This window comes from Jaculus jaculus, chromosome 5, assembly GCF_020740685.1.
Source record: "Jaculus jaculus isolate mJacJac1 chromosome 5, mJacJac1.mat.Y.cur, whole genome shotgun sequence".
NCBI classification, from domain to species: domain Eukaryota; kingdom Metazoa; phylum Chordata; class Mammalia; order Rodentia; family Dipodidae; genus Jaculus; species Jaculus jaculus.
The window spans coordinates 52,462,049-52,489,479 of record NC_059106.1 but is presented as its reverse complement, the minus strand read 5'-3'; the positions used below and the strand labels follow the sequence as shown (position 1 = coordinate 52,489,479).

General features: G+C 49.6%; 1 protein-coding gene across 2 annotated transcripts in view; it reads left to right on the top strand.

The window, feature by feature from the left end:
• The first annotated feature begins 384 nt into the window (after window positions 1-384).
• Window positions 385-27,431, top strand: part of Capzb (capping actin protein of muscle Z-line subunit beta) — a 132,110-nt gene continuing 105,063 nt past the window's right edge. For both annotated transcript variants that reach the window (XM_004657579.3, XM_045150558.1), the window contains exon 1: window positions 385-465. In XM_004657579.3, the coding sequence (XP_004657636.1) occupies window positions 463-465 (3 nt within the window). In that variant the 5' untranslated portion in view covers window positions 385-462. The remainder of the gene's footprint in view (window positions 466-27,431) is intronic.

The following is a 27,431-nucleotide window of genomic DNA, read 5'->3' as shown; positions in this document are numbered from 1 at the left end:
TTGCAATCACCGGCACCGGGATGGACATCCAAATAGAGTGATGGCCGCAACCCACCACGCCCCCCCGCAACCTCCAGCTCGCGGGTCCCACACCCTGCGCCCCCGGCCCGCGCCCCCGGCACCCCCATCGCGGCGCCCGTACAGGTCCCGCCCAGGCCCCGCCCCGCGTCCCCGCAGAAGCTCCGCCCCCCGCGCCGCGCTCCATACTTGGCGATCGCCGCGGCCCCGCGCGCTCATTGGCTGGGAGCTGGCGGTGTGGGAGGCGTGGCCAGGCTGGCCTGGGCGGGGAAGGAAGGTGGCGGCGGCCCGGCGCTGGGGAGGGCGGGAGGAGGGGGCGGGGAGGGAGGCGCTGACCCGGATGTTCACTCCTGGGCACCCGGGGAAGTGGAAGCGCCGGGCCCTGCTGCGGGGGGGAGAGCGCCACAGACACCGGGACCTGGGACCGCCGCCGTCGCCGCCACCATGGTAAAAGGCCCCACGGCCCTAACCCTGGGGGACCCCGCTGGAGTTTGGGTCCTCCTCTCCCGCCGACCCCCGGCTTAGGGGGGGAGTGGGGAGGGTGAGCTCCCGGGGTGGGGGAGGGGCGGGGCCCCCAACCCCAAGTAGACGCCTCCTCTGGGGTCAGGAGGTGGGGGGGGTCACAGTCGGCCTGAGTAGCCCATGACCCTCCCTCGCCTGCTCAGCCTGCGCCGTTGGCTCTTTGCTAGAGTCCCTTTCCTCCTCCCTCTCCATGTCTAGGCTAGTCTTTCCTCAGAGTCCAGGTTAGACCGTCCTTCCATCTGGGGCCCAGGCCCCAGGGCGCAGTCCATTTGCTTGCTCCCTATACCTCTGCTCCTTGCCTAGTCGCCACGGTCCAGGCTAGGCCAGCGTTTCTCCCTGCCATGGCCCAGGCTAGGCCCTGTCCCTCCAAACTCGCTTCCTCTCTCCGCGGCCTCAGCCTGCACCTTGACAACCCCTTTCCAGAGCTCTCAGCTTAGTTGTGTCCCCCTCACCCCCACGAGTCTGTTCTCCGGGGTCACGTAAGTCTGGACTTCCTCCCCTGCCTGCGCCTCCCTGTCCCCAACCCCCAGGATCTGCTTCGCCGGACTTCGCTACACTCTTAGCCTAGCCTCGGTCCCTGCTGTCTGTCCTGCTTCCCCACCAAGCCGTCGTCCCCCCTGTACCTAGGGAAGCTTCTTGGCAGTCTCCAGCGAGTGGGGAGGGGGAGGACAGCTTAGCTGGCGTGGGGGTGGTCTGGGTGCTGCGTCTTCTCGGGCTCGAGGGTTGCCCCCCTCTGGGGAGGCCGCTTGGGAGCCAGCGAGGGAAGGAAGGTAGGAGGGAGGGAGGAAGGAAGGAAGGAAGGGCGGCATCTATGTGCCCGGAAGGCAGCAACGCAGAGCCCTTCCCCGTGGCCACCGCCTCCGTGCAAGCTGGGTGTGAACTGCGTTCTGTGGGGCGCCCGGGAGAGAGCGAGACCACCGGTCAGGTGTGAACTCATAATTGCTCTTGTGAGGCCTTAACCCTGAGTGTAGGGTGGGGAGGGAGACTCCTGCCAAGCTCAGAGCTCAACATATGGCCTGGACACTATGAACCCCAGTAGGCGCACCCTCCCTTTCCCCCTGAACTGTCAGCTCGTAAGGGTTGGAACTGCTGATTATGGAGGTGGTGCAGGGGAGCAGGTGAGCAAAACTCACTCCGGCGGCGAGCTGGCTGCACTGGTGATGTTTGTTTTGGTAATGAAGGCAGGCCCCGTGTGAACAAGTATTTTGAAGAGCCAAAGGTTTCCCAGAGCGCACCCCCCCACACACACACAAGCCTACTCTCCATCCAATTTGATGAGGTCCCAGGGAAGGGACAGCACCTTGGTGGAAAGTGCCTGAGGACTTTGACAGCACATGCTCCTGTAAGCTTTAAGCTATCATCCACCTGCTGTATCCTGGTCTTGTGGGCACCTTCTCCAGGTGTCCCCAGATGCTTGCAAGTGAACTTTGGGCCCTGCGTGGTTTTGAGAATCATGGTTCCTTGTTTAATCAAGAGTGTTGCAGCAGAATTATGGTGACTAATTCAGTGAGGTTGTTGTGAAGAACGTAGGCAATACCATCTTTTCCCACTGCTGCTCTCTGCTGGAAACTGGCCTGGTGGAGCTAGAGCCTACTCCCAGCCTGAGTGGGGAAGGGCTGGGCCAGGGTGGTTTTGGGAGGGGGTCGGGTTTAAAAGTGGGCTAAAGTTTTCTATGTGTGCTCCCAGGGTCAAAGTAGGGGAGGGTGGTGGAATGGTGGCATGGGGTTGTCCATGGCAGTTCCTTGGATGGCAGGACAAGAATTCTTCAGATGTGATGGAAAGTAATACCCAGGAGGAACACAGTGACATATGAGATTTCTCAAGAGTGCTGTACTTGGGCTGGGGAGATGGCTCCATGGATAAAGGCAGTTGCTTGCAAAGCTAGCCAGTCTGGGTTCAGTTCCCCAGTATCCACATAAAGCCAGATGCACAAAAGTGGCTCATGCATTTGGAATTCATTTGCAGAGGGGAGAGGCCCTGGTGCACCCATTCATTCTTGCTGTCCTTGCAAATAAGAGTGCTCTTCCTGGCTCTTGTCTGGACAGTCTGAAGAGCCTGGAATGGACTGAGAAGGGCCTCGTCTTTATGAGCTCTCTTAATCCCTACAGAGCCCTCTGCACATTGGCTGTCCCTATTGGATAGGTAAAGAGGCGACGCTTAGGAGGGGGAGCAGCTTGTTCAAGGCGTTGCTTGGTCATTGAAGAACTCTTGATTGTGGAGGCACAGCTGGCAGCTCTGGACCGTCAGCTAACCTTGCACACCACTGGCGTGTCTGATGTAATGACAGGCTAAGAAGCGTAATGACGGGATGCTTCAACGTGGCGTGGGAGGGGCAGTACTGGTGTCTGCACACCCTCCACCCTGGAGAAGTCATTTAACAGTGAAATTGTACGATGGCGCCACAGGCCACTGAGCATGGGCCTGGACCTGAGCTCTTTGAGGGCAAGGATTTTATTTTTGTTCTGTGTCTTCTGTCCTTGTCTCTGTGGTCTAGAACAGGGCCTGATGCCGAGCTATGTGGTTTGGAAAGCTGGAAACAGTGCCATGCACCTGTAAACCCAGTTAATTGAGAAGTTCAAGGCCAGCCTGGGCAACATCATAAGACCTTGTCTCAAAAAAGAAAAGAAAAGTGCTTGGGATGTGTCCATGAATTTAGGGTTTTATACTCATTCCCTCATTGACTGGGTTTTAAAAGTGACTTTTTCTTTTCGAGGTAGGGTTTCACTCTAGTCCAGGCTGACCTGAAATTCACTATGTAGTCTCAGGGTGGCCTCGAACTTACAGCAGTCCTCCTACCTCTGCCTCCCAAGTGCTGGGATTAAAGGCGTGCACCACCATGCCTGGCTTAAGTTTTTAAGGTTTTTTTGTTTTTAATTTTATTTATTTTATTTATTTATTTGAGAGCAACAGACACAGAAAGACAGATAGAGGAAGAGAGGAAGAATGGGCATGCCAGGGCTTCCAGCCTCTGCAAATGAGCTCCAGACGTGTGCGTCCCCTTGTGCATCTGGCTAACGTGGGACCTGGGGAACCGAGCCTCGAACCGGGGTCCTTAGGCGTCACAGGCAAGCGCTTAACCGCTAAGCCATCTCTCCAGCCCGTGTTTTGTTTTGTTTTGTTTTGTTTTTTTGAGGTAGGGTGTCATTCTATCTCTGGCTGATCTGGACTCTCAGGTTGGCCTTGAACTCTGGGAGATTAAAGATGTGGGACACCACACCCTGCATGACTTGTTTTAGGAGCCCTCAGGCTTCTGACTCAATAGCTCTCTCTGACCGCTCTTGTCAAATGTATTCCTTACTTGAGTTGATGAACCATGGTGAACAGTTGGAACCAGACAAAAGTAGCTAAGTTGGGCTGCCACATAAGTAATGAATGAAGACCACCATGGTTTTTGTTTTCAGTGGGTTTGATGATAGGAAAAAAAAAAAAAACAACAACTAAGCCAGGTGTGGCGGCGCATTCCTTTAATCTCAGCACTTGGGAGGCATAGGTAGGAGGATCATCATGAGTTCGAGGCCACCCTGAGACTACATAGTGAATTCCAGGTCAGCCTGGACCAGAGTGAGACCCTACCTCGAAAAACAAAAAACAAACAAACAAAAAAACCAACTAGATCTTAGGCTTCTACAGAGTGAAATAGGGGCCAGAAATATTCTCTCTCTCTCTCTTTAAAAAAAATACATGCATACATGCGTGTGTGTATGTATGTATTTGACAAAGAGGGAGAGGGAGAGAGAGAATAGGCACATCAGGGCCTCCAGCTGCTGCAAATGAACTCCAGATGCATGTGCCACTTTGTGCAGCTGGCTTATGTAGGTCCTGGGGAATTGAATGTGGGTCCTTAGGCTTTGCAAACAAGCACCTTAACCGTTAAGCCATCCCTCCAGCCTGGGCCCAGAGATTCTAATACCCATTTGACTTTGGAGTGACAGCCATGCTTAGGCAAATGGAATTTATTTGCATTCTCTTAGCAGGTAATAATCTTACCACTGTCCCTAAGTGCCTCACAATTTCTAAGCACTTTGCCTAACAGCTCTAGCTTCTAATTTAGGAGTTACTATTCGGAGGTACAGCTTCAGTGCCTGATGGTGGGGTTGTGGCAGTGAAGGGCCGGGAGACCCCCTCCCCACTGCTGTCACTCCAGTTCACAGAAGGCTTTGCTGATGAGCTGATAGGAGCAGCCCCTCCTATTGTTCAAAAGTAAACCAGTGAGTTAAGACTCATGTGTCTTGGTGGTCTCCTGTGGGTAAGAGAGATGCATAGCTCAACTCAGACCCTCGGGTAGTTTGTGTGGCCATGCTTTTTTAAAAACTCAGCTGTTTTTTTTTTGTTTTTTTTTTTTTTGATAAAATGCTTCTAAAAAGTAACCCATGATCAATAGTTTGAAATTAAGGAGTTGATACGGCATACCTTTAAAGGCATACCTTGCTATTTATAGCTTGCAAGTTCCTATACAGTTACATTCCATGGGGGAGGGAAAAGGCCAGATGACTGACAGCACAGGGCTGTGATAGAACAACGAGGACCTGGCCATTCAGAACCCTGGGCGACGCGATGCTTACTGTTTGGAAATGCAGAGGTGCCTTGGGGGTGTCATAAGCTCTAGGTCATTGTGTTACACGGCTGCTGGGTGCCAGCGAGGCAGTGGTGAGTAAGGCAGACCAAGGGTATGGGCCTTACGGCTTCTACCTTTAAGGGGCTGGTGTGTCACTCTGCCCTAAAGTTTAAGCTGGGGAGGGAAGCCATGCTTAATATAGCTGCAAGCACTTTTGCATGAGCTGTGGAGGAGACTGAAGGGAAAACTGGGGCTTGAGCCAGGCTCCACTCTCTAGCCTTTCAGAACTTGCCTGCTCCCACTCCTCCCATTTCAGTAGAGGTGAAGGGCTCGTGTTTGCGCCCATTCCTCTAGGCCTGCGGCGCTCTCCTACCAGCAGTGCGACCCTGCAGTGCCTTGGAAGTCACCACTGCAGACCCAGGATCCACTGCGATCCAGAAGCATGACTGGGTTGTATAGCTCAGCCTCTATTTTATTTAACCAGGATGTGAATCTCAAAAGGTCAAATGATCATTGTGTGAGAGACCAGATGTGTAACTTCAGTCTGGGGCTTCCTAACTCCTGTGGGGACACTTGGCTTCTTAGAGTCATTGAGCAGTGGGGCCCACAGGTCCTGGGTCTTCCCGAAGATCCTTCCGGTGGAGGCAGAAGAAGCCCGGAAGAGGTGGCTGCAAGATCACCCCTTTGGGGACCAGCTCGAGCAGTTTCATTTCCCTACTGAAGTGTTTGTTGGTGAATGCTTCAGTGCAAGGAGGTGAAGAAAGCTATGGGGCACTGGCCATGTGCTGGGCAATCTGTGTAAAGCTGTAGGCACCGCTCAGTCTGTCTGATGAGGGAGGTTCAGCCTTGGCCAGGAGGCAGCAGCATGTGAGAAGTCAGTTTGAGGCTGATAGCAGTGCCTGCTCACAAGGAGGGTTAGATGAGATAATGCATGGAGCTGGTGTATGACAAGTGCTTGGAACATTACCCAGCACATAATCACACAAATACTGTCGTCATCTCCGTTTCATGGTTGAGGAACCAAGGGGTATGTGGTCAGTCCTGTCGCTCACTAGAGGAATCCTTACTGCCTGCTGACCCTGCTTTGTTGAAGTGTACTTGGTTTTGGGATGTGTCTGAAGGGAGAACTTCCACTGAGGACAAGCTGCCTGTGACCTGGGTACTGGTGGTGTGTTCCAAGCTGGGTGTCTTGGTGGAGCCCTTTTGTAGCAGGGTATCTTTGCCTTCTGCTAGGCTTCGATGAAGAGGGGCAGGGTTGGGGGCCAGGAGAGAGAGCTCTGTGGGAGCCAGGGCCCTGGTCAGCTATTGGCCTCCTGGCTCTCAGGACACTGAGTAATGAGTGCGGGGAGAGTGCTCAGAGGTGGCTGCCTTTTGCTGCCTGTTCCATAGAGCAAGGGCATTGGAGTGGGTGCATCTGGGTGGAGTCCTACCTGACGGTGTGTGACTAAGTGAGGGCCTAACCCTTCCTTCTCCCTGGGAGGGGGACATTATTTTAGATTGTTTACAGATTTATTTGTGCTGGAGAGATGGCTAAGCTGCACTTGCCTGCAAAGCCTAAGGACCCAGGCTTGAGTCTGTAGGCCCATGTAAGCCAGATAGATGCTCAAGGTGGCACATGTGTCTGGAGTTCATTTGCAGTGGCTAGAGGCCTTGGTGTACCCATTCTCTCCTTCTCTCTCTCCCTCCCCCCCCCCTTATTCTCTCTCCCTCCCTCTCTGTCTCTAATAAACAAAAAAAGTTAAAAAATTATTTATGAGAGAGAATAGGCATGCCAGGGCCTCCAGCCACTGCAAATGAACTCCAGATGCATGTGCCACCATGTGCATCTGGCTTACCTGGGTTCTGGGGAATTGAAAGAAATTAAGGAAAGCACCTTAACCACTAAGCCATCTCTCCAGCCCAGGAGGGGGACTTTTTTTTTTTAATTTACTTTATTTATCAACTAGAGAGAGAGAATGGGTGTACCAGGGCCTCTAGCCACTGCAAATGAACTCCAGATGCATCCCCACCTTGTGCATCTGGTTTGCATGGGCTCTGGGGAGTCAAACCTGGGTCTTCGGGTTCTGCAGACAAGCACCTTAACTGCTAAGCCATCTCTCCACCTGGGAGGGGGACATTTTTAATGTACCTGATCAGTGTCTGGCACGCAGTAGGTGGGAGGTGTGACTACTGTTTGTCACCTTCTGCGTAACTAGGTATAAGTGATGTAAGTGAAGGCCACAGTCCCTGACCTCTGATTGAAGAGGGGAGGCAAGATGGTAAGATGCAACAAAGTACAGTTCAGCTGAGAGAAAACAGTACTGGAAAAGATGCATGAAGGACCTGGCATGTACTGGCATGGCCCGAGTTCTGCCTCCTCCAGAAAGCCCTGCAGATGCTCCAGTCGTCAGCCTACTTGGGGCCTGGGCCCAGGGCCCAGGAAGACCTAACCCAGTCAGTGAGGAAGGACAGGAGGACAGGGTGGGACACAACCAGCCAGAGTCCATTGTACAAAGGCCAAGGTCAGTGTATGGTCAGCCCGGTGAGTTTGAGGACCATAGGGCAGGTAAGAGTGAGGAAAGTGCTCAGTCCTTGGGCATGTGTTGGAGGACACCCAGGTTACTAAGCTAAGGAGTTTGCATTTGATCTGGGACAGTGTGGAGCCAGTGACATTTTGACAGAGCAGGTAGAAATGTGAGGAGGCTGGCAGAGCAGTGGTATTTTAGGAAGAGTGCTCTGGCTCCAGTGTGCAGGAAGGATTTGAGGAGATGAAAGAGACAGGAGGGAAAAGAGAGTCATTCATGGGCATCTGTGGAGAGGCCACTCTACGGCTCTGGGAAGGAAGGATGGTGTGGAAGACGATAAAGATAAAAAGGCAGAGTGAGGTGGAAAGCTTTGCCACTTTTGAGGCTGAGGGGTGCTTCTGTCCCTAGAGCCGCACAACTGTTTCTGGTCAGTTCAAATCCTAGATGGTGATGTCTGCAGAGCCTTGACAAACCTTGGCAACTGGATTCAGCCTGGTTAGCCCAGGGATCAGCCAGACATCCCCAGCTCTGTCGGTGGTCCTGTGTCCAGCCCAGCATGCGCAGATCCAGGCACACAGAAGAGTGGTCGCTGTTAAGAGAGACGGGAAAGGTTCAGTGGAAAGTGCTCACCAAGCTCTGGGTTGTGTCCCCAGCACTGGAAGAAAAGGAAAAAATAAAAGCTTTAGAGCTGGGCATGGTGGTGTACACCTTTAATTCCAGCACTTGGGAGGTTGAGATAGGAGGATTGCCATGAGTTCGGGGCTATATTGGGCTTCAGAGTGAGTTTCAGGTCAGCCTGGGGTAAAGTTAGACCCTACTTCAAAAAAAAGCAAAAATCCCAGCCACAGGAGCTGGTTTAACTGGTTATTTTAATATTCTGTATGGTTGTGTGAGACAGGTCTCATGCTACCCTCGTCACACAGGGAGAGACCAAGGGCTGCCTACTCAGTTCAGTCTCCGCTTCAGACGAGGCAGCCTCTAGTCATGTCAGGTAGACCTGTTAAATACATCCATTGAAAAAAACAAAACAAAACCCACAAAACCAAAAAACATCCTCTTGAGTCTTAAAGCTCAGTGAGGGAGGCCAGGGGAAGTGACATGTTTAAGATGACTGAATGACCCCAGGCATAAGTGTGAGGCCAGTGTGGCAGCATCCATACGGGGACGCAGGTGGCCTCTGCTCATCGCCCACCTTCCCCTTACCCCCTTCCTCCTGCCATCACGGTTTCCCACATCTCCAGCTTCCTAGTCCTCAAGTGCTGTTTCTTCAAAGCAGTGGGCTGGTGGTTACTTAACTCTCTTGCTCTGTTGGTTACCGTCCATCTCCCTGCTGCAGAAGGGGTCTGCTGGGTGTAAGTGTGAGAGGAGGGGTGGCTGTTACTTTGGTTATTAACATACTTGGTGACTGGAGTTTCATTTAACCTCCCAACCTGCCTAGGCCGCAAGTCCTAGCTAGCTGTGCCTTCTGACACCTCTGGAGGTGGAATCCCCTGCCCAAGGCTGGCAGTCTTGGGGCTCAGCCTGCTGAAGAACCCAGGCCCGTGCTCTCTTACCACAGCAGACTTGCAGGCACTTGTTGCTCCTGGCTGTGACCCTCCACTTCCGCTTCCCCTGCTCCCCGAAGGTTCCTCTTCCCGCGCTGACCTCAGGACTCTACTGGGGGCGGGGGTCTGCCGTGACAACATTAGGTGAGCGATCACAGTATTGGTCTTACCTATAAGAAGATTCTGGGAGTACATTTACCAAGTGAAGTATCTTTAACTTATAATGCAGTCCAGGGCTGGAGAGAAGGCTTAACAGTTTAAGGTGTTTGACTGTGAAGCCAAAGGACCCATGCTTGATTCCTCAGAACCCCATAAGCTGGATGCACAAGGTGGTGCATTCGTGTGTAGTTTGTTTACAGTGGCTGAAGGCCCTGGCATGCCCATTCTCTCTCCCTCTATTCTCTCTCTCAAATAAATAAAAAATTAGCTGGGCGTGGTGGTGCACGCCTTTAATCCTAGCACTCGGGAGGCAGAGGTAGGAGGATTGCCGTGAGTTCGAGGCCACCTGAGACTCCATAATGAATTCCAGGTCAGCCTGGGCTAGAGTGAGACCTAACCTGAAAAAACAAAACCAAAAAAGTTAAATAAATAAAATAAATAATTAAAATTAAAACAATGCAGTCCATGTGTCACTTAATGACAAAGATGTGTTCTGGATGTGACCAGAATCGATTCCATCCATGCGTGAGCATGGTTCAGCATACTTTCGCAGACTAAGATGGCCAGGATGTCAATAGGTATCTTACGGGACCATGATGCATATATAGTGGGCCCTTGACTAAAATGTTCCGTGGCGAGAGACAACAGGAAAGTTAGGAAGAGGTGCTCTGGCCTGTAGTGTCTCTGCTGGGGCAAACGAGAAGTAAGAAGCTTCCGGTTAGGACTGAGCCAGTGCCGTTTCCTGGTTGTGCCAAAACCCTCTCCCCTCCTCGGGTAACTGGGCATGGCAGGTGGAGTGTCCAGGTGTGCCCTACTGATACAGGGTTGGTCATTACTCATGTTTTCTCTGCTGAGGCTTTGGTTCTACTGGGTATCTCTGGTTCTATCCATTCACATGTGTGCTCAGAAACTGGGGTGGAGAAATGATCTTACGGTGGTGTGGCCCCCAAAGGAGCCACTCATATGTCTCCCTGACCCATCAGACTTGTATTGTTTTGAGGCAAGTCCAACAGACTGGCCTTTTTTTTTTTTTTTTTTAAACTGTGAGAGAGTGAGCAAGAATCTGAGAGAGAATTAGCATACCAGGGCCTCCGGCCACTGTAATCAAACTCCAGATGTACGTGTTCCCCCTTGTGTGCACGTGTGACCTTGCACGCTCGTGTCACTTTGTGCATCTGGCTTACATGGGACTCTGGAGAGTTTAACATGGGTCCTTGGGCTTCACAGGCCCCCAGACTTGTTTTTATTGGTCCTTTGCTTCTCTTCTGATGGCCTGGTGACCTCACCTTGCCTTGGGGTTCAGGTTGCTCTGTTGAGGATTTCTGGGGTGAGCAGTCACTGCTCTCTCCCCATGTACCCTGCACACTGCACGTAGAGTGGAATCTCATTGAGGCGTGTGAGTCTGCACGTGTATGTGCATGCAAATGGTGGTTCTGTGATGGGCGACTCAGCTTGGTCTTGAGGAGTACATTGGTGGTACTCAAGTTGGAGGTTGCCTGGAAGCCACAGCATCCCTTCCATGGTGATGGTGTGTTTGTTCCTGGAGTTTACATTAGTCACAAATGCCCCCTTCCTTTTGCCAAAGGATGCCCACAATCTTTATCTCTAGTTCTCTGAACTCCAGCACTAGGAGCTCTGTTTCTTCCTGTTGCAGATAAGGGAAACAAAAGCTCAGCAAGGCATGGGGACTAGCTCCGGGAGCCCAGCCAGGCAGTGGCAGTCGCCATGCAGACCTAGAGCCACACAGCTGGCCTGTGAGGAAACCGAGGCTGAGCGGCTCCTTTGTGGGCCAACCACAGTGGCTGAAGAAGTCTGGGACCATTAGTTGAGGAGTTTGCCTTTTGGGTCAAGTTGTTGAAAGCAGTTGGGCCTCAGGGAGCTGCAGCCGGGTTTTAGAAAGGCATCTGCTAGTCTGGAGCTGTTAGCGGTGACTTACCCTGCCATCAGCAGGGTGTGACATCATGTCAGCAGCACAGGTCTTGGTGCATGAGTGGCTGTCTGTGAGTGACATGAATACCAGAGGTGTGTGGACTTGTCTTGAAAGCCCCTTGTTGGGGGCTGTTGGCCGTTCCTGTAAAGCGCAGTCCTGACCCTGGGTGCCTGGTGCAGAGAACACAGCCTCTGCAGTGAGGGAAAGACAAAGTTAGCTGTTTAGCCTCAGGTGGGTCCACTTGGTTATTCTCATTCTGCCTGTAAGTTTGTTTCTTATTATCCTTAGGAGATAAATTTAATGATAAATCTCCTTGCTTATAATAAGGTCCCACTGTCCCTGGCAGGTGTCATTGCTGAGAAAGTCTTTGCTGAATGAATGAATGACTGAGTGAATGTCTACTATGTACTTGATGATGTAAGTTCCTTTCCACTATGAGGATGAACCATGTGGAGTTGATATGTTTCTAGGTCAAAAATGGTTGGGTAGCAGCATTTTGTGTGATTTAGTCAAATACAGATTAAACATTAGGGTAGGGTACCCCTTGAGGGTGAGACCCAAACAGTGCCCAGTTTCCTTTGGACCTGTGCTGTCTGCCAAACCTGACTTTTCACGGCCATAGCTGGTCATCAGATTCAGGCTCTTGATCAGGAATAGAGGTATGAGCAGGGTCTCCCCCAGAAGTGAGCAGGGTCTACCCCAGAGGTCAGGTCAGGTCAGTGTGCTGGTAGCTGTTTGTGTGCCACACTTTTTTTTTTTTTTAATTTAGGGTCTCACTCTAGCTCAGGCTGACCTGGAATTCACTATGTAGTCTCAGGGTGCCCTCGAACTCAAGCGATCCTCCTACCTCTGCCTCCCTAGTGCTGGGATTAAAGGTGTGTGTCACCATGTCTGTCTTGTGCCACATGTTTATTTATTTACTTATCTATTTCATTTGAGGGAGAGAAAGGGGCGGGGAGAGAATATGAATATAGGTGTGCCAAGATCTTCAGCCACCGCAAATGAACTACAGAAACATGCGCCACCTTGTGCATCTGGCTTATGTGGGTCCTGGGGAATTGAACCTGGGACCTTTGTCTTTGCAGGCAAGCACCTTAAGTGCTAAGTCATACCTCCAGCTCCTCTTTTTTTTTTGTTTTTAATGTTTATTTATTTTCAATGAGAGAGAGGAGAGAAAGAATGACAGAGAAAGGGAATGTGTGTGCAAGGACTTCTTGCTACTGCAAACTCTAGATTAGATGCATGTGCCACTTGGGGCATCTGGGACGTTACATGGGTACTAGGGATTCAAACCTGGGCCGTCAGGCTTTGCAGGGAAGTGTCTTTAACCACTGAGTCACCTCTCCAGTCCCTGAATGTGCCACTCTTGGTACCAAAGACTGGTGCTGGCCTTGTACCAAGTGCTGGCCTTGGGATTCAGATGTGACAGAAACAGTGATCCTAATGGCAGTTGATGGAAAGAGTGATTCTGTGGAATGAGTGTTGAACATTTGGCCTGAAGTGAGAGCAGTCGTGTGTGTGTGTGTGTGTGTGTGTGTGTATGTGTGTAGAAGAGGACAGTTTCAAGTGATTTTCCTCAGTAACGCCATCTCTCTTTTTGGAGATGGACCTTTCATTTGACTGGCTAGCCACCAAGCCTCAGGGATGTTCCTGTCTCTGCCACCTCAGTGCCACTGACATTTTTATGTGGGTTCTGGGGACCCAACTCAGGTACTCATGCTGGTAAGACAAGCACTTTACCACCTGAGCTATCTCCCCAGCTTGTCCCCCAAGCAGTCATGATTCCTGGTCCTGGCCAGAGAAGGGCAGATGCCAGCAGCAGAAGACCTGGGATTAGCTCCAAGCCCTGCAGATAGGCACTTTCCTTCACTCTTTGCCTCTGTCTGCCTGTCAAAAAATGTTGAGACCAAAAGTAGCTACATGTGGCTGGTCATAGTTGCTCAGTGGTAAGAGTGCTTGCCTAACATGGGTGAGACCCTGCGTTAGTCCTTAGCACTGCAAAAAGAAAAGAAAAACTACTTCTGATGGGTTTTATGAGGACTGAATAAGTTGATGCATGCAAAGCCAGGCACACAGTAACATCCCTGTGAACACTGACAAGAGCACAGTGCGATTGGTGACACAGACCCTTCAGGACTCTAGGTGTGGACACTTTGCGTCTTGGAAGAGGCCCACTGAGCATGCCCCTGCGCTCCGTGACAAGCCGGTGGAACTGGTGCTGACACCAGCCACTCTTTGGGGAAATGGCTCATATATTTACTTTTTCTTTCTCTGAGCATGAATAGTCAACCTTGCTGTGCCAGTTACCTTTGGTACCTAGAGCCTTTGCAGTAACTAAGGCATGGTACTTGTTGGTTCCTTGTCAGCCCCACCCATCGATACTGTGCTTATTTTTCTGTGTTTTTTCCTCTTCTGAGGTGGCAGGTTTTCATAGCCGTTCTTACCATCTCCTGGCCCATGGAAGAATTGGAAATTGCCTCAGATTTCTAAGACTTCACTCATTACCTCAGGATCTTACTGTTTGATTTGAGGGCATGTGTTCATGTGTTTGATCTCAGGCACAGAGTGTTGGGGCCTGTGGTGTCTAAGAAGGAAGCAGACCAAGGGAAATGGGAGGAGAAGCAGCCCCTTGGAAAGCAGGCTGGTGCTGCGCCAGTGCCTCGTGGGGAGGTTGCTTCCCAGAGCTGCCAATGCCTGGCTGCTCACCTCCGAGCCTGGCTTCCTATCAGTAAATGAACACTGCCCGCCTCCTCACAGGGAAGAGGATTAAGAATTGGTATACAAGGTGCCTCATAGGCTGCATTTGTATTGTCTGTGGAAATTCTGTTGTTTGCCATAGAGATTGGCACCTTGAATTGTTCCAGAGCTCTCTGAACCAAGGATTACTTGTAAAGGTGAAGGGCAGATTGAAGCCAGGCCTGAAGGGAGGGTTCCACATTTGCTCTTGGGACGCCCCTATACTGAGCAGCAAGCCTCTGCATTGTTTCCAGGGCTCGCTGTGCGCATGACTTGCATCGGGCCAGCCTCCGTGTGCTGGTCGTGGGTGCCCCTGCATGTCGTCTTCGTGCCCCCATGTTGCAGATGTGGGAATTCTGTAAATGTAGTCTGTGTAAATTGCTAGTAAGCGGCAGAGGTAGTACTTGAACCAGTTGCTCTGATCTGAAAGCCTTTGCTGGTCACACAGGGTGTGGAGCTTGTCCAAGAACCCATGAGCAGCCGGGGTCAGGGCCGCGTGTCTGACCCTCTGTGCATTTTACACTGTGGAGTAGTCGTTTTCTCTGCTCCGTAAATTCAGACCCTGAAAGCTCGTCTTGACACACAGAAAGACTCCATTATCCAAGCGGCACTGAGAGAGCCCTGAGGCAGTGGGGTTGGCTGGTGGCTGACGGGAAGCTTGCCGGAGACAAGCCTGGACTCACCCAGTGCCTTTGCCCTGTGCCTCTGGATCTGTTTTCCCGGTACTGTGCGTATTGCAGTAACGGCACTGGCAGAAGTGGAGGGTGCCCAGCAGCAGGCCGAAGCATACATTATGTAGGATGTCATGCAGCCACCGAGGTGGAGATCGTGAAGACCCTGAGGCAGAATGACAAATGTTGGTGGCAGTGCTGGGTGAGACAGAGGAGTCTGTTCTGTCAGGGGGGTTGTGTGAGGGTTATGTAGGTGAAGCCTGTAGGTCCTTTACTGTGACATGAGACAGTGGTGTCTGTGTGTGCACACCCTCCCTTAGTCCTCAAAGGAGTGAGCAGTTTTCCTCATCATGTTTTCTTCCTGGTCACATCACCCCAGGAGGGCTCTGCCCAGCTGCTATCCCCTAGGCCCCTCTGAGCTGACCTCATCCTGCCCGCCTAGCAAGCTTGACTTCCCTCTTCTGGCCTTGTCCAAGTGAAGATGGCCCCTTTCAGCAAACATGTCCTGCTCAGGGTTTGCCTCCCATCACTTTCCCTGTCCCCATCACCCTGCTAGAGCTGTTTTCTTTAAGGTGCCGTGTGTGTGTGTGTGTGTGTGTGTGTGTGTGTGTGTGTGTGTGTGTTCTGCGCTGGAGCTCTAGTCCAGGGTGTCTCATATGCTCCGTGAGTGTTCCGCCAATAAACTCTGCTTCTCCACCCCCAGCTGTAGCCATAGTATTTTTATTGACTGATTGATACATAACTCATTTTAGGAGTTTCTGTGTAAGAACCTTGTTTGATACGTGCGGTTGATGAGTTAATATTGCACTCCTGGTCCGCGGTCCTGTAACTTACACCTGAGCAGAGCTGACCTGACCTGGGCTTTTCCCGTGAGGCACATGGCAGTCGGTGGGGGCTTGGAGTCCCAGCTGCCACGCCCGCACTGTGCCTGCAGCCTGTGCAGAGGGGCAGATGGACACAGAGCACAAAACTGACAGTTCGCCAGCAAGACCACGAAAGCAGCCCTCTCGCAGTGGGAGACCCGCTGCAGCGAAGGGGCTTCTCTCACTCATTTCCTGGAAACACACGTTGAGCAACTCATGTTTTGTGGCTGTGAGTGACCGGAACAGTTTCAAGAGCGCAGCTGACTCTCCGTACATCTGTGGGTTGACCGTCTGCAAATCCAACCACTGGCAGCTAGAAAATATTTGGAAAAAATTGTGTCCATATTGAACATATATAAACTTTCTTGGGCTATTATTTCTAAGTAATTCAGTATAACAACCATTTGTATGTAATTTATGTTGTGATCAATATTACAGTTAACTTAGGGATGGTATAAAGGATGTGGGAGAGGGCCAGGTATGGTATACATGCTTCCTGTCCCGCACTTGGGAGGTGGAGGTAGGAGTATGAGGCGTTCAGGGTCATCCTTGGCTACAGACAGTGGGGTTTGAGGTCAGCCTGGGTTACATGAGACTTTGCCTCTTAAAAAATAAACGAGTAAATGGGCAAATGAATGTGCCACCTCATGTTCCATAGGGGGTTTGAGCATCTGTGGATTTGGTATCCGGGGGTGGGTGTGGATGGAGGTGTGGGTGGTTCTGGAACTGAACCCCCTTGGATGCCAAGAGACCAACTGTATCTATTGGGGGTTAAAAATAAATGTTAAGGCTGAGCTTGGTGGTACACACCTTTACCCAGTACTTGTGAGGCTGAGATAGGAGAATTGCTGTGAGTTCGAGGATGGCTTGAGACTACATAGTGAATTCCAGGTCAGCCTGAGCTAGAGCAAGACCCTACTTTAAAAAACCAAAAAAAAAAAAAACCAAAAAACAAAAAACCAAAAAAACAATTTAAGGAGCTGGGGAGATGGTTCAGTGGTTAAAGGCTCTTGCTTGCTTTCAGTACCTACCAGCCTGGGTTCAATTCCCCAGCTACCCATATAAGACCACAAGAGGCAAGAGACCTTAGGGTGCCCATACACACACATGAAAATTAATAAAAAATTATTTATTTATTTGAGATAGAGAGGCAGATAGAGAGAACTGGTGCTCCAGAGCTTCTAGCCACTGCAAATGAACTCAGGACACATGCACCACCTTGTGCATCTGGCTTTATGTGGGTACTGGGGATTTGAGCATTAACCACTAAGCCATCTCCAGCTCAGATAAAAATTTTTTTAAAAATTAAAAACAATTTAAGATCCAGTGTGTGGCATACACCTGTACTCCTAGCACTCAATAGGCAGAGGTAGGAGGATCACTATGAGTTCAGGACAGCCAAGGCTGCATAGACTCAGTCTCAAAAACCAAAATAAATTAATTATAAATAACTAAAAATAGCAATAAATAAATTTTATCAAGTAGGAGAATTTGGAAATACAGAGTCTGCACATAGCATGCTAAGTGCCCAGAACCTGGCCCATAAACTTCCCCTAAGGCAGTTGTAATCACATGATAGAGCTTTAAAACTAGGAGTTAAAGCTAGCTAAGTACTGCCTGCTGTAATCCCTGTATTTGGAGGCGGTGGGGGCAGCCTAGGCTACATAGTAGCAAGACCCTTGGGCTAAGGGTGTGGTTCAGTGGCAAGAGTGCTCGCTTGGCATGCTTGAAGTCCGGGGTCAGTCCCGAGTACTGCAGTAACCAGGCATAGTAGCCCAGACTTGTAATCCTAGCACTTAGGGACGTAGAGGCAGAGAGAGGATCAGAAGTTCAAAGTCATTTTCTGCATAGCCTGAGCTACATGAGATTGTATCTCAAAGAGACCAAAACAAAAATAGTAAATAGGTTTCTCTCACACTTTTTGTTTTATTTATTTATATTCTTTATTTTAGAGAGAGAGGGAGGGTTGGTGCGCCAGGGTCTCCAGCCACCGCAATCGAACTCCAGGTGCTTGTGTTACCTAGTGGGCCTGCACGACTTTGCACTTGCTTCACTTTTTTGTGTCTGGTTTATGTGGGATCTGGAGCGTTAAATACAGGTCTTTAGGCTTCACAGGCAAGCGCCTTAACTGCTAAGCCATCTCCAGCTCTTTTTTTTTAAGAAATAATTTTTAGGGCCGGAGAGATGGCTTAGCAGTTAAGGCTTGCCTACAAAGCCAAAGGACCTCAGTTGAATTCCACAGGACCCATGTAAGCCACATGCACAAGGTGGTGCATGCATCTGAAGCTCATTTGCAGTGGCCGGAGACCCTGGCACACCTATTCTTCCTCTTGCTCTCTATCTGCCTCTCTTTCAAATAAATAAATTAAATTAAATATCAATTTAAAAGTAATTTTTATTTTTATTTATTTGAGAGCCAGAGAGAATTGACATGCCAGAGCCTCTAGCCCCTGAAATCCAACTCCAGACGTGTGCGCCCCCTTGTGCGCATGTGCAACATTGCATGCTTGCATCTGGCTTATGTGGGACCTGGAGAACTGAATGCAGGCTTTTAGGCTTTGTAGGAAAGCGCCTTAACTGCTAAGCCATCTCTCCAGCCCTCTTCCACATCTTTTGTTACCAAAAAAAAAAAAAAGTAATTTATTTGTAAACAGAGAGGAGAGAGAACAGGCACACCAAGGCCTCTAGCCAATGCAAACAAACTCCAGATGCTTGTACCACTTTGTGCATCTGGCTTTACATGGGTACTGGGGAATTGAACACGGGTCATTAGGCTTCACAGCTAAGTGCCTTAACCACTGAGCCATTTCTCCAGGCCCCCTACTACTTTTGTTTTTTTCTTTTCGAGATAGAGTCTCACTCTAGTCCAGGCTGACCTGGAATTTACTATGTAGTCCCAGGGTGGTCTCCAAATCACAGCAATCCCCCTACCTCTCTGCCTCCCTAATGCTGGGATTAAAGGTGTGCGTCATCCCCCCCCAACTTTAAAAAGTTATTTGAGAGTATGGGAGTGAGTATGGCTGTGTCAGGGTCTCTTTGTGCTGCATGTGCCAGTTTGTACATCTGGCTTTACATGGGTGCTGGAGAACTGAACCCAGGCTGACAGGCTTTGCAAGCAAGTACCTTTAACTGCTGAGCCCTCTCTCCAGACCATAGACCATTTTTATTTATTTTTAATTTTTATTAACATTTTCCATGATTATAAAAAATATCCCATGGTAATTCTATCCCCCCCCCACACTTTCCCCTTTGAAATTCCATTCTCCATCATATTACCTCCCCATCTCAATCATTGTACTTACATATATACAATATCAACCTATTAAGTACCCTCCTCCCTTCCTTTTATGTCTCCTTTTTAATTTACTGGCCTCTGCTACTAAGTAGTTTCCTTCTCACGCAGAAGCCCAATCATCTGTAGCTAGGATCCACATATGAGGGGAACATGTGGCGCTTGGCTTTCTGGGCCTGAGTTACCTCACTTAGTATAACCCTTTCCAGGTCCATCCATTTTTCTGCAAATTTCATAACTTCATTTTTCTTTACCGCTGAGTAGAACTCCATTGTATAAATGTGCCACATCTTCATTATCCACTCATCTGTTGAGGGACATCTAGGCTGATTCCATTCCCAGCTATTATAAATTGAGCAGCAATAAACATGGTTGAGCACGTACTTCTAAGGAAATGAGATGATTCCTTCGGATATATTTAAGAGTGATGGGGGGGGACTGAGTGCACCAGGGCCTCCAGCCACTGTACACGAACTCCAGATGCCTGCACCACCTTGTGCGTCTGGCTTACATGGGTACTGGGGAATTGAGCCTCGAACCGGGGTCCTTAGGCTTCACAGACAAGCGCTTAACCACTAAGCCATCTCTCCAGCCCCTAGTTTATTTATTTTTTGAGGCAGGATCTCATCTAGTCCAGACTAACCTGGAACTCACTTTATAGCCTAGGCTGTCCTTGAATTCATGGTGATCCTCATACCTCAGCTTCTGAATGCTGGGATTAAAGGTGTGCGCCATCACTCCCTGCCCCCACATGTTTGGTATTTGGGGGGAAATTGGTTTGGGTGAAGCCTAATCCTTGCTAAGTGTCCGATACTTTTTCTGGTGGATGTGAGGATTTTTGGGAGTCACTTTCTTCTTGTCTTTAGTCACGATGCTCCTGACTCTTGAGTGCGAGGTCCAGGGGCCCGTGGTGTTTCAGATGAAGGCTCCGGTCTCTGTTGGGCCTTGCAGGGTGGGACAAGATGGGCAGGATGGGCAGGCCAGCTCCTGAGACTGCTGCCTGAAGTGACTTCAGGCCTCCGTTCCCAGTTTGTGTGGAAACAAATGTGGGAAGCATAATGAGGTGTTGGTTACGTGAACCCACACTGTGCTTTAACCCAAAATAGCCCTTGTAATCTGGGTTCTTGTGAAGCAGGAGGTTTGGGGGACTTGTGGCTTCCTTGTAAGATGGCTTAAAGGAAGCGTGCACAGCATGGAGGACTTGTGACACCTGGATTGCTGATTGAGGAAGTGGATTAAACATGTAGAACTCTGATCAAGGCTGGAGGGGCAGCAGCTTGGCCAGGGTGGGGACACCGGGGACTCAGGAATCACTCTTTGTTGGGCCTCTGTAAGGTGTTAGGGTCTTTGGGTCTTAGCATGTTTGGGGCGCAGAGACCATCGGTTTAAATCCAGAATGGTGGGGGATGAATTGTCCTAGTTGGCCATCTACCAGTGTGGTGTTCGCTGGGTTTGAGTGACCCCTTTGTTACTGTTTATTGAATATTCTTCTTTAGAAAGAATCAGTTTGAGCTGCCTAACACTACAATCTACTTTTGCCCCTTCCTAAAGCAGAAACTTCTGCAAAATCATGTTTGAGGTGCTAGTGATACTTTTTGTATAAAACATACTAAGAGTAGGTGGCAGTGAACCCACACTTACCATAGCTACTCTGCTCCTCTCAGAACCCACTGTGCATAGGCCACCCTGGCAGTGCCCTCAGGCCTGGAGCTCGTATTGCTGGATGACGTTGAACTATCCACTCCTGTCTCTGAGTCTTTCTGCATATTGGATATGAGAGCACTTGGGGTCCCTTCCCCCCAAGATCAAGAGTTTCAGAATGTTATTTAGCAGCGTCTCAGTGGTTACTCAGTTCCTCTGATTTAAAAATCCTGCCACCCAGGAACACTTGTCTCACGTGTGCTTATTCTCACTTGGGTTTCGCTGTCCCTGCTCATTGGCCAGCAGTCTGGTGGCATGCAGGGTAAGGAAAATCAGATTCAGACAGGGTCCTGACTCCCTCTGTCCCTTTGCCTTCTCCTGTCTGTCATGGGATCCCAGATCTGCCTTTTAAGTTGCTGTGTTCTTTTTGTTGCTGTGTAGATTCGGTAGTGCTCCATGGCAAGGTGTGCTGCAGTGCTGGGATGAACATCCCAACCAGACACAGTTACGGAGGAAGGGATTTATTTCACGCTTACATATCCAGGGAAGTTCCATCAGTGGCGGAAGAAGCTGCTGGCATACTTCTAAGCAGAGAAGCGAAAACAGCAGATAGTACCACAAGCAAGCAAGACCAGAGCTCAAACCTCTCTGCGTATCTTTGGGCTGGAATTCAGATCCTCCCCAGTGATACCCTTGTAGCAAGAGTCAGCCTGCTAGGGGCCTGAAGCTGTAAACTCACTTTTTTTTTTTTTTCCAAGGTAGGGTCTCACTGTAGCCCAGGCCGACCTGGAATCCACTATGTCACCTCAGGGTGGCCTTGAGCTCATGGCAGCCCTCTTACCTCTACCTCCCGAGTGTTGGGATTAAAGGTGTACACCACCACACCTGGCTTTGCAAACTCAATTTGAATAAAACATTGAGTCTTTGGGGGGACATACATTCAAACTACCACAATGGATGTGTTTTTTCCCCCCTTTCTTTCCTCATTTCTTTGTGCTTAATAAGCAAATACAAGTTTCTGTTTCCTTCATTTACATACAGTGGACTCATAGACCCACACTAGTACCCTCTGGTACTTGAAAGGGTTTGACTAGCATGAGCAGACTAAGTCATGTGTCTTAATCTGGTAGCAGGGCTGGGAGATGGCTTGGTGGTTGAAAGTGCTTTTGGAAAGCCTGTCAGCCTGATACACAAGATAAGAGTATGAGTCTGGAGTTTGCCACCACAAGAGACTCTGGTGTGACCATAGTCTTTCTATCTATCCTTCCTTCCCTCTTCTTTCTCTCTGGAAAATAAATAAAACTATGTATAAAAAAATCTGCCAGGTGTGGTGGTGCACACCTTTAATCCCAGCACTCAGGAGGAAGAGGTAGGATCACTGTGCGTTCAAGTCCAGCCTGGGACTACAGAGTGAGTTCTAGGTCAGCCTGGGCTAGAGTGAAACCCTACCTCAAAAAATCCTTAAAAAAATAAAAATCTTAGCCAGGTGTGGTGGCTCACACCTTTAATCCCAGAACTTGGGAGTCAGAAATAGGAGGATCTATGTCAATTTCAAGACCACCCTGAGACCACATAGTGAATTCCAGGTCAGCCTGGGCTAGAGCCAGACCCTACCTTGAAAACCAAAGCAAAAAAAAAAAAAATCTTATAGGAGCTTAGGTGCCAGAATGGCTTTCCAGGGTCATGAAGGGGTGCCAAGCTGGCGGGTCCCCAGGGGAAGGTGTGCACATGGAGTTGGCTGTCATTTCATGGCACCAGGGCTCACCCCTGTGGCTTGGGTTCTGCCTCACTGGGCCTTTTGCTGTCTGGACTGTTGAGGTATGAAGACCGTGCTGTGCAGGGCTTAGCTGGGGTCATAAGAGCATTTTGGCATCAGAGTTCACTTGTAAAGAAAACTAGTTTGTTAGCTAACTTCCAAGCAGTCACCTCCTTGAGCTCAGGCCCAATGGCCAGTACCTGTAATCCCAGTACTCTAGGAGAGGCAGAGAATCACCCCAAGTTCAAGGCTACGTAGTGAAGTCTTGTCTTAAAAATGAAAAAAGACTGAAAAAGAAAAGGACATTCCCTTAGCCTATTGGAACCCACAGGTGCTTTGCAGCCTTCTTGGTACTTTAATCGCAGCGAGGCGTGGCAAGCAGCTCCTGACCCAGGTGGAGTTCAGGTTGCTGATGTGGAGAATATCAGTGTAAATTACTTGTTGGAAGACAGTGCATTTTATTGAGGTCATATTTACTCCATCTATCCTCAGCCCCGTTGCCTTCCTTCTCCATCCTCTTTCAATGACATATATTTGGGGCATGTTGCAGTCAGATTCGCATTGCTGGTAGAGCTCACCCAAACCAAGAGCAGCTTTGGGGAAAAAAGGGTTTATTTTGGCTTACAGACTTGAGGGGAAGCCCCATGATGGCAGGGGGAAATGATGGCATGAGCAGAGGGTGGACATCACCCCTTGGCCAACATAAGGTGGACAATAGCAACAGGAGATTGTGCCAAACACTGGTAAGGGGAAACTGGCTATAATATCCATAAGCCCACCCCCAACAATACACTGCCTCCAGGAAACGTTAATTGCCAATTGCCATCAGCTGGGGAACCTAGCATCCAGAACACCTAAGTTTATGGGGGACAATCTGCCTCAAACCACCCCAGGGCATCCGAGGGAGCTTGAACCCCGTAGGAATGTGCAGCTGCATAAGAAGTTTGGTGCTGGTGATGGGAGCCATGGTCCCCTGCTTGCTATCTACCACCAGGGAGGCCTTGCCCTCTTACCTTCCTGCTGCTGACAGACAGTAGGAGTTAGGGAGCCAGACCTGCCATTTAGAGTAGAAAGTACAGGTTGCTTAGTGATGTCTTCTCTCTGCAGCTGTGCTGTCTTCTGGGATGGTCCACAGTGAGGGATGCACTCTGTGTCCGTGTTGTCTAGTAGCTCCTTGTGGCCCTTGAACTCCTGAAATGTGGCTAGTTTGACTGAAGGACTGACTATTTAGTCTTAGTTTTTTGTTTGGTTGCATGTGTATGTAGTGTGTTTAGGTGTGTGCATGTGGAGGCCAGAGGACAACCTTGAGTGTTGTGATCAGGAATGCTGGTGAGATGGCTTAGAGGTTAAGGCGTTTGCCTACAAAGCCTAAGGACTCATGTTCGACTTTTTTTTTTTTTTTTGATTTTATTTATTTATTTATTTATTTATTTGAGAGCGACAGACACAGAGAGAAAGACAGATAGAGGGAGAGAGAGAGAATGGGCGAGCCAGGGCTTCTAGCCTCTGCAAACGAACTCCAGACGCGTGCGCCCCCTTGTGCATCTGGCTAACGTGGGACCTGGGGAACCGAGCCTCGAACCGGGGTCCTTAGGCTTCACAGGCAAGTGCTTAACCGCTAAGCCATCTCTCCAGCCCTCATGTTCGACTTTTTAGGACCCACCAGACCCACAGTGACACATGCACAATGTTGTACTTGCACACAAGGGGGCACACGTGTCTGGAGTTTGATTGCAGTGGCTGGAGGTCCTGGCAAGTCAGTTCTCTCCCTCTCTGTCTCTCTCTCCCTCTCTGTCTCTCTCTCTCTCTCTCTCTCTCTGTCTCTCTCTCTCTCTCTCTCTCTTGCTTGCATTTAGAAAAATTTTTAGGTGCTGGGTGTGGTGGCACACACCTTTAATCCCAGCACTTGGTAGGCAGAGGTAGGAGGATCACTATGTGTTTGAGACCAGCCTGAGAATACAGAGTGAATGCCAGGTCAGCCTGGGCTAGAGTGAAACCCTACCTCACAAAAGGTATGGGCTGGAGAGATGGCTTAACTGTTAAGGTGTTTGCCTGCAAAGCCAAAGGATCCTAGTTCAACTCTCCAGGACCCACATAAGCCAGATGCACAAGGGGCACATGCATTTGGAGTTAGTTTGCAGTGGCTGGAGGCCCTAGCACCCCCGTTCTCTCCCTCTCTGCCTCTTCCTCCCTCTCAAATAAATAAATAAATAATTTTTTTTTTTTTAAAAAGAAGACAGTCTATTCTATTGGGCTTGCCTCAAAAGAATGCTAATGACTTTTTTTTTTTTTTTTTTGGTTTTTCAAGGTAGGGTCTCACTGTAGCTCAGGCTGACTTGGAATTCACTATGTAGGGTGAGGGTGGTCTTGAACTCACAGTGATCCTCTTACCTCTTCCTCCTAAGTGTGGGGATTAAAAGCATGTGCCACCATGCCTGGCCTATTGACCTTTTTTTGATGTAAGATCTCTGGCTTGGAGCTTGCCAAGTGAGCTCAAGGATCATTATGGGCATATGCCACCAGGCCCAGCATTTATGTGGATTCTGGGGATCAAACTCAAGCCTTCATACTTTCAAGGCAAGAATTTTACCAACTGAACAGTCTCCCTGGCCCCTCTAGTCCTTCTTAGTTTTAATGGACCTGGATTTAAATGACACATGTTGCTACTGGCTCTTGTATTTAATAGTGCAGATCCAAATGAAGATTGACTCCCATTGAGGAATTATCATGTTGAGCCAGGCTTAAGCTGGATTTTTTTAATTTTTAAAAAATATTTTATTTATTTGAGAGAGAGAATGGTCATGCCAGGGCATCTAGCCGCTGCAGACGAACTCCAGAAGTATGCACCACCTTGTGCATCTGGCTTACATGGGTCCTTAGGGTTTGCAGGCAAGCACCTTAACCTCTAAGCCATCTCCCCACCCCCCAGTTTTTTGTTTTGTTTTGTTTTTTAAGGTAGGGTCTTACTCTAGCCCAGGCTGACCTGGAATTCACTAGGTAATCTCAAGGTGGCCTTGAACTCATGGCGATCTCCTACCTCTGCCTCCCGAGTGCTGGGATTAAAGGCGTGCGCCACCACACCTGGCCATTTTTTTTTTTTTTTTTAATGGGAGGAAAGGGTTTATTTAAGGCTTATAGACTACAGGGGAAGCTTCTTTATGGCCGAAGCAGCTGGCTCACTTCATCATTCATCCATAGCAGAGAAAGAGAAGCAACAAATAGCAAGGGCTTGCAAGCTGGCTGTGTACACACCTCTTAGGACTCTTGTGAGCTGGCTCTATGTACCTCTTAGGGCTGGGCTCAAGATTGGGTTTTGTTCTTTTAACTGTCTTAATTTTTTTTTTTCTTAATTTGAGACAGAGAGGAAGGAGGGAGGGAGGGAGGGAGAGAGAGAGAGAGGGAGGGAGGGAGGGAGGGAGGGAGGGAGGGAGGGAGGGAGGGAGGGAGAGAATGGGTGTGCCAGGGCCTCCAACCACTGCAGACGAACTCCAGATATATATGCTGCCTTGTACATCTGGCTTATATGGGACCAGGAGAATCAAACCTGGGTCCTTAGGCTTAGCAGGCAAGTTCCTCAACCACTGAGCCATTTCTCCAGCTCTTTTGTGGGTTTTCTTGAGACCTGGTTTCCCTGTGTAGTTTATGGTGTTTTGCTCTCCTTTCTCAGTTCCTGAGCGCCAGGATTACAGGATTTGCCACTGCACCTCTTTCACTGGTTTAGAGACAGTGTCTCACTCTTTCCCAGGCCGGTATCCAACTCCTGGGCTATAGTGACTTTCCTGCCTCCCTCCCCCCCCCCCACTCCCAGTAGCTGAGACTTTAGGAACTTACCACTGTGTCTGTATCTAGCCTTAAACTGGACCCACTTTTAATTGTTTTTAAGCAGATAAAGTAAATAGGTGACTTTTTCCCAGTGTAATTTGTGTGTGTGTATGGTGTATGCACGTGTATGTGCCCCTTGGGGATTCATGCACTCACCTGTGATAGCTGGAATGGAACATATGGTGTCCTGCTCCATCGCCCTTCACCTGTTCTTATTTGAGCCTGAGTCTCTTGCTGGTTCCTGTGCTTGCCATTTTTACTGAGCTGTGGGGGTTCTTTTTCCTCTGCTCCCCTATGGGACATGGGTTACAGACATGTATGGCCGCATCCAGCCATTGTGGGACCTGGGGATCGACTCTCAGGCCTCTTCAAACCCTCATGCTTGCTAAGGGAATGCTCTTAACTGCTGAGCCATCTCTCCAGCCCTCCGATGTGGTTTTTTTTTTAACCCACTGCTTGTAAGGCCCCATGGTAAATACTGTGCTGGAGAATTGGAAGTAATCTAGCAAACTTGCCCTCGTCAGGCCTCACTTTCCCCATGGTCGCGTTAAAGTTCCTTCTTCTGAATCTAGTGTTGGGCCTGCCTTTCGTGGGATTAATGGTCGTAACCCTGGTTTGTTGACCTCCCTGTGTGCTGTGCCCAGAATATCCAGTAGGGAAGGATATTAGCTTACTTAACTGTAGTAATTTAATCTTCTCTCATTTATCTCAGTGAACTAGGTGTTATTATCCTAATTTTATAGATGAGAAAATTGAGGCTTGGTGAGGTTAAGCAATTTGCTTACAGTTACGTTGCCACTTAATTGTGGCATTCAGATTCCCACCCAGGTTGTCAGTTCACACCGTGTTCATCTTCTGTTGATTTCACATTTAAAACCCATTGGAAGTGAAAGTTAGCAGCCTCTAGTGCTCTGGTTGGGGGACAGGGGTCCCAGGGGTTTAGGATTTAGGAATGAGGTGGGCAGAGGCCAGCTCACCTGCAAGGTCACAGTCCCTGGAAGCATCCGTGTGAAACACCCATGGAGTGTCCTGTGGGAGCTAGCGCTCAGCTCAGGCTGGGGACGTCCACTCCTGCCAACAGCTCCAGGGCGTGATGCGCAGGGAAATGAGGAAGAGCAGAGCTTGGTTCTCTTGCTGTGCCCCCAAACAGATAAGGCTCGCTGGCTTAGAGCCAGAAAGCTGCCTTCTGCTGGTCTGCTGGATGACCTTGTACAAGTCACTTTGCTTCTCTGAGCCTATGAGGATTCATTCCTATAGATACTGTCATGCTGAGGCCCTGAGAGTGGATGCTGTCTTCTTGAAGCTTGCATAGTACACACTTGAACTTGAGACCACAATACCAGCAACTTTCCTGGTGGAATTGTTGCCAGTGAGCCTCTCCAGAGATGTGATCCAAATCCAGTGCTGCACTCTGAGCA